The 7,405-nt window shown below is 38.2% G+C and overlaps 1 protein-coding gene across 2 annotated transcripts in view; it reads left to right on the top strand.

Moving 5' to 3' along the window:
* si:ch211-71n6.4 (para-nitrobenzyl esterase) overlaps positions 1–6,748 on the top strand; it is a 36,622-nt gene extending 29,874 nt beyond the window's left edge. Inside the window, exons 6-10 of one of the 2 annotated variants that reach the window (XM_044104922.1) lie at positions 1,218–1,417; positions 1,566–1,639; positions 2,213–2,380; positions 3,186–3,413; positions 4,198–6,748. In XM_044104922.1, coding sequence (XP_043960857.1) covers positions 1,218–1,417; positions 1,566–1,639; positions 2,213–2,380; positions 3,186–3,413; positions 4,198–4,340 — 813 coding nt within the window. In that variant the 3' untranslated portion in view covers positions 4,341–6,748. The remainder of the gene's footprint in view (positions 1–1,217; positions 1,418–1,565; positions 1,640–2,212; positions 2,381–3,185; positions 3,414–4,197) is intronic. The other variant, XM_044104934.1, reaches the window with a different exon arrangement.
* The last annotated feature ends 657 nt before the right edge of the window (positions 6,749–7,405 follow it).

Here is a 7,405-nt window from a genome sequence, read left to right as displayed (position 1 = left end):
TCCTTTCTAATATTCAGGCTTCTTTTTTTTTTACTCTCCACTGATGACATTTGCAAAAATGTAAAACCACTTTTTCATCTTTATGGATTATAAATGTCGGATCCGGGTTCTTCTGGATCCGAGAGTCGCTTAATAGATGGAAAGTGAAATTTACGGCTGTGCTTAAACACACATTTTCCTTCACTCTGAAACTCCATTAAGGTTCCTAAATGTAGGAGACGGAGACATTACTGCAGCGCTTCGGCTCGACGCGTTTCACTGCGACCTCAGAGCGACTCCAGAGCTCATCATCATTCTGCTTCATTACTGGAGCTGCTGCCTCTTCCTCTTACTGTGTTTTTAAAATGTCACTGGAAACGTTTAATGGTGCCTCAAACACTCACAGGTTTGATGTTCAATCAGCAGGTTGTCCATTTTTATTTCTTTTATTGGAGCAAAATTATTTTTGACATTCCAAATCCCCCAGGTGTGTTTTTAAATAACAGTTTTTTACATTTTATACTATTAAAATAAGGCACAACATGTTATTCAGTGACGAGCAACACGAACTAAAAATACTATTAAAATAATGAACAACAAATAAATAGGATTAACAAATTTATTAAAACAATTTAATAAGAAAAATAAAATAAAATTTAATAAAAAGGCAAAAATGGTATTAAAATGTCTAAAAAGCTTTTTTTAACTAAAAACTTAGTAAAAATAAATAAATAAATAAACTTATTGGAAAAAAATTTATTTTAAAATTGTATTAAAGGTAGTTAAAAAAATATTAAAAATGTTTAATAATATAAATGGTATTAAAATTTTATTTAAACTTTCTTAACTAAAAATAGTATTAAATTTATTTGAATAAATATTATTTAAAATTTTATCATAACAACAAATAATAATAAAAACAAATTGTAAAATAGTATTTCAAAAATTTAAATGTATTGACCCCCCAAAAAAAATTTATTAAAAAATGAAATAAAAACAAAAATGCTATTAAGAAAAATTTAATAACTCTCCATAAATATAAGAAAACTGTAATAGTGAAATTTTTTTATCAAAGAAATGCTTTGAGTGCACAGAAATGTGTTTTTAAAGAGAGAAACGATAAACAGTTTATCGGCCGCCATCTTTAATAAACAATATTAAATATAATATCCGCCATCTTTAATGAACCCGGTAGTTCCACCCTCAGAGGGTTCAGGCAGTATCTGTGCTTCTCCCAGGCCATTCCATGGGACCAGTACCCGTCCTGGGCCGGAAGGGATCTAACCGACCTCCCCACCAGGGGGCGCCTCGTCGGGCCGGTCGCCGTGGTGGACGGGTTCGTCCTGGAAGCTCCGCCCTTTGAGGTTTGGGAGAAAAAGCTCAACTTCAGCGACGTGCCGTTTGTAGTCGGGACGACGGAGCAGGAGGCAGACTTCAGGTGGGAACGTCCCTGGTTCTGGTTCTGGTTCTGTTTCTGTTTCTGTTTCTGGTTCCGGTTCTGGTTCCGTTTCTAGTTCCGTTTCTGTTTCTGTTTCTGTTTCTGGTTCCGGTTCCGGTTCCGGTTCTGGTTCTGGTTCTGACTCCAGCGTTTGCCTCCACAGTCCTCCTGCTCTGAACATCTCTGAGTGGACCTGGGGCGACTACAGGTGGTTTGTAACAGGTAAGGTCAGAGTGTTCCCGCCTGCTGGTGGAGTTACTTCCTGTTTCTGCAGGAAGTTCCTCTGAACATTGAATGAAACTGATGCTGCAGATTGAAACGTTTCCAGTGTTACTGCAGGAGAAGCTTCAGGTCTGCCATCAATACGTCGCTGATTTACTGCAGAAACACAAAGTCTTAAATATTTTTGTCCAGTTTGTAAATTTCTCAGTACATTTAAAATAAGACAAAATTAACTTGTAAGTAACTTTCAGCAAGATTTTTTTAGCTTGTTTTACATCAATAACTCCTTAATGTAGATTTTAAAACAGTGCTAATCCATCTGGCAGATTATTTTACTAACAGGAAAAATGTTTCGTCATAAGTTAAATAATCAGCCAGAGGAATTAATACCATTTCATCAATATTAAGGAATTATTATAAAAAAGTTTTGCTGAAAAGTCACTTATAAGATAATTTCCTTATTTCAGGTGAACTGAGATATTTCCACTAGAATCTAGACTGAAATACTGTTAGATTTAGTGTTTTTAGTGTTTTGTTGGTCTGAATTTGATCTTTCTGCTCCTGTTTGTTCAGAAAAGCTCCAGTCCTTCGGTCCGGATCTCCCTAAAGACGCTCTGGATCTGTACCCGTCCTCGGCTCCCTGTCCCACCACAGACCGCTGTCCGGAACGGGCCTTCACCACCATGGTGTCTGACATCAGGGTCACCTGTCCCAACAACGACCTGGCCATGAGGGCTGCAGGTAACCAAACCGGCACCCTGTGCTGTTTACAGCCAGCCTGACCCCATCAGCCCGGCGGCATCCAGACAGGTTTTATTCGTCTTCCTCGTCTCAGAGCGTCGGCGCAGGCTGCAGGTTTAATTCATGTAACAAGTCTGTCGTCTTCCAGGTTTGAGTTGCGGCTGCAGCTTGGTGCGTCATGGAGGCTCTGGGCCTCGTTAACGTCGCTCTGAATTAACCTGACATGAGCATGTTGAGACGTGGCTGAGGGGCTTTTTATTTTTCTGCATTTTTAAACATGCATCATGCTTAAACAAATTAAAACAAACATAATGAGCACCTTTTTTATCTCCACAGATGAGTTTGGAGAATACTTTCTAAATCAAGCATTTTAATGCTAATGCTAGTTTACATTTGGACAAAAAGTGAGAGTAAATAAACATTTTTGGCCCAAATATTAACATTTGAAATGGATCATCCTGTATTACAGTGGTGAGCACTGCTAACTAAGAGTTAGCTATGCTAAAGCTAAAGCTCTGCCAACAGAGAAACTAATGCTAACATGCTAACTTCATGCTGAAAGGATTTTTATTTATCCAGATAAGAGTATAAAAGCAAAAATTGAATAGAAAAGGAAATCAGTCCAGCGAAGATGCAGTATAGCTCCACCTACAGGAAGGTTCCAGTATCTGCAGGAAACCAGTTTACCCATCAGAACATATAATTTATGGCACATTGAGTTTCCCGTATTTTTCACCTTGTTTTGTTCCCGTACATCCTCTTTCTGCTGTTGTTGTGATGTCACTTCTCTCCTCCGTCCTGCCAGCGGCTCTCAGCAGTCCGGTGTATCGATACGTTGTGACCCACACGCCCTCCGGACCCGTCAACACGACCAACGGGCTGCTGACGTTTCCCAGCCGCTTCTCCTTCCACTGCCTGGATGTTCTGGCTTTCTTTGGAGAACTGGACCGCTTCCTGTCCAAACCTCTGTCTCCTCAGGACCGGAGCTTCCAGCAGCTCTTCACTCACCACCTGGTCCACTTCACCAAAACAGGTACAGGTTCTGCCGGGTTCCTGTCTGTCAACTGGTTCTGTTTTAACCAGACCTCAAGTCAGCACTGGAGCATTTTATATCTAAAATGTCTGATATTTGATCTTCTACTGGAACCAAAATGCTAATTATCATTTACATGAATGTTGGGTTTTATCTTTTGAATTATTGATTATTGATCTGAAATGAGCTGCTTTAAATCAGTTTGATCAAAGATTGTTCCTCAAACTGGGTTTAAACTGGTTTAATCTGGTTTAAATGGATTGAACTGGTTGGTTCCAGACTGATGAACCTTGTTGGGTCCAACTGGGTTTTTTTCACCCTGGGATCTGGAGAAGGAAAAATACTGATGTTTCCATTCATCCGTCTGTTTTGTTGATTTGATCCAGTATAGAGATGACAATAATAATAATAATAATAATAGTAATAATAATAATAATAATAATAATAATAGTAAAACATTTTTATTCTCTGATCTGCATGTTTCATTTGTTTCCTTCTGGATTTGTTGTTTTATTTCTGTGGGTTTTACTGTTGAATTAAGAACAGATGGAATATAAATTGGACCCACATCCCAGCAGAACTCCGTCTGAAACCCTCATCAGTGTTAAACCAACCAGTTAACTGCTGAGCTAAACTGGGAGAACTGGAACTGGAAACCCAGCTGGTGCATATTCTGGTCACACACCAGCAAACGTCAAATATTCTGATCTGCAGATCTCAGTTTGTGCCACCGGATGGCGCTGTTTCCAGCTGTAAGCCGTTTTTCAGCCGTTTTCTCCTGCAGGGAGGATGGAGGCGGCGTGGCCGGAGTTCCCATCAGGCATTGCTCTGCTGTCGGAGAAGCTGGAGGTGAAGAAGAACCACTCGTCCACTCGCTGTGATCTGTGGCAGAGGAACGGTCTGTACGACTACGCCTGGATGAACTGAGCGGCTGGTTCCTCCCTGCTTCCTGCTGCTGTGGAGTTCTCCACCCTAACGGACATTTTTCAGCTCAAAACGCTTGTTTGTTGTGATTTTTATGAACCACTTCAGCTGATGGTAGTTTAACTGTCCAACCAGATCCGCTGGGAGTTTAAAAAGTGTCTCTGTGGAAACATGACGGATGTTTCTGGGTGAATTCAGTCGGCCTGACGGAGCTGAAGACCAAAGAAAAGTGGGAAATGAGGGAATTCGGGTGGAGATGTTTAAGATGGTGACAGAAATAATAATAATTTTTGGATCCATAAAGGGAAAAAAAACAATCAAAACTCCTCCAACCACTATGACTCGTCATCATGTTTCAGTCCAGATCAGGAACTTCAGCTGGTTTTCTTCCTGTAGAGGTGAATTAGTTCATCTGTTCAGCTGAAAATGACTCCATCTGCTGTTTGCTGTTTCCCTACAAACACATTTAGCCAAACTGAGAGTTTCAGCGTTTAAATCCTTGAAGACGGACCAATCAGAACTTCATGTTTTATTTTTGTTTTTTACTTTAGATCAGAGTTTATATTTTTATATATCAATGGTTTTGAAAAACCCAGAAATAACTGCCCTGCTTGGCCAGTAGGTGGCGACAGATGAGTTCAGCTGCAACTCAGTGATATTTTATTCACCTTCACAAAACTCCACCTGAACCCCTGAAACAAATCTAAATAATTACATTCATAAATTACTGAATTAACTTTTTTCAAAAGAAACAGAAAGTACATTTAATTTAAAAAATACTTTACTTAAGATTGTTGTTGATGGCTGTAAGCAGGACGGATCTCCTGTAGCAGTTTGTGTTACAGCGACTCTGAAGAAGCTTCCAACTGAAGATGCTCTGTAAAAATGCTTTAAGAAGTAAAAATATATGACATAATATCCAAAAACTTAAAAATATATGATACAATTTCACCTTTTGGTGAAAGTTGAAATGTTCCAGGTAGTGCTGAACCCTGCTAAGCTGGACACAAGAAGCTCAAAGAGGATTTAAAACACAACAGAAGAGCAAAGGAGGAAAAAGGTCACTTCCTGTTGCAAAGTAATAAGAATATCTCTTCTAATTAAAGATAATTTAACCAGTCAGGATGAAAGCAAGCAGCTGCAGAGGTTGGGGCTTCACACCTGCTCTCCGTCTCGGCCCTCCTGGTTCACAGGCGTGGCATTGGACAGACGGCTAAAAATAAGGAAGTAAATCATTCAAACAGAAATAAAAACGGGTCAAAGTAATAAGTACATGAAAAAAATTTTAAAACTTCAGGCAGATCTTCCTTGATGTCTGAAAATCGGCATCTCTATAATTTTTTTATATTTTCTTCCTATAATTATTTGAAATTATAACATTAGTTGGAATTTGCCATTTTTTCCCTCAGAGTTGAGCATCTTCTCTCTGTGCATATCTTTGTCTGCCACTGAGTGACCAAGGCAGAAGCAACATAAAGATTTTTAATATATTTGAACCTTTTTAGTTGGTAACCATGTTGAGACGTGAAACTCCGTCCTGATTTCTAAAATAATGTTTTAACATTTCTGCCAAACATTATTAATCAAGCTGTGACAAAATTATTATTTTGCTCTTGTACAAAGAAATGTGAAGAAAAAATAATCACAAGGCATGCCGCTGTCACCACCGTGCTTCTGTGTGAGTGTAGCGTTGCCATGGTGATTAGCGCTACGTTTGGACCAAAGCAGCAGGTTGAAAAACTTTCTTTCCTCTTTTCTTGCTCCTCTCGTGTTAAAAACTTGTTTTATGGTCTGTCCCGCCTGCTGGCTGACCTTTGACCTCTCAGATTAACGCCCTCCCCTTCAGTCCAGGAGTTTCATAGCTTTGCCCTTTCACGCCAGGTTTTTCTTGATTTCTAGATTTATTGTAGCTCTATGAAACGTCCAGAGATCTGATTCAGGACCCAACCTGACCTGCATCTCAGCAGAACTTTGTCCCCGACCCGTTTGGAGAGCTTTAAATCGTTTGCATTTCACTTTTACTGAATTTATTTTGGATTTGTTTGTAATAGAAACAGCAGGAGGTGGAAACATGTCGGTATTTCTCATCTGTCATCGAAATGGATTGTTTGTATTTTAACAGAAATGTTTGGCAGCCGAATCTGACGTCACAAAAATGAGGGAGAATTTCACTTTTCATAGGATAACATAAAAATAAATATAATGTGTGAAGTATTAAACGTTTAGGGAATTTTTTTGCACTTTGCAGAGAACAAATCACTTTTATAATGTTTGTATTTCCTGTTTTAACACATTCCTGCTGTCTGTTGTTTTAAATTGTTTTTTAATGATGTTTGTGGTTTGCAGTCTTGTTCTGTGTTTATGGGAGTTTCACCTTTTTATATGATCAATAAATGAACATAATGTGAAAATGTGTAGATGAACTTGGATTTCCTTCCTCTTAGCTGTAATTAGATCAGGTAGAAAGTGCGTTTTGTTTAACAGTTATGAGCAGAACTGATGATATAAATTATGCTCATCACTATTTTTATATTTTTACTCCAAATGTTTGGCCATAATGCATGGAGAGCATGGAGGTGGAGGAATGATTAAAGTAAAAAATTATTTTTTTCTATCTGCAAATGAAATGTTGCACAGTTGTGGTTGAATTTTAGGACCCTGCAGAAAATATTGAATCTGAAAAGAAATGATCTTATCTAAAATCTGGTGGGTCTTTCCCATTTATGCTGAAAATATCTGGATTTATGAATTTTATTTCTGCTAATATTTCCAGGGACACACATTGAAAAACTATTTTTCTTTGCCAAACGTGAATTCTGTCCATTTCCTTGGTTTTCTGTGTAAATCAGTGCAGCTGTAATCCAATCTGATCACATTTATTATTTTTTTAAACACACCAGTTCAAAACAATTCAATGCATATTGCTGATTCATATATTAACACATTTTAATAATACAATTTTAACTTTTGAGACAATTATTAACCAATTTTGTCCAATTTATAAATAAATACAGTCCAGTTTGTTTCAGTTACGTCGTATTTATTTCAAATCAGGTTTTCTACGTGCT

This window comes from Gambusia affinis, linkage group LG02 (genome assembly GCF_019740435.1).
Source record: "Gambusia affinis linkage group LG02, SWU_Gaff_1.0, whole genome shotgun sequence".
NCBI lineage: Eukaryota > Metazoa > Chordata > Actinopteri > Cyprinodontiformes > Poeciliidae > Gambusia > Gambusia affinis.
Note: the sequence above shows the minus strand (reverse complement) of the source record. Positions and strands in the feature narration are given on the sequence as shown.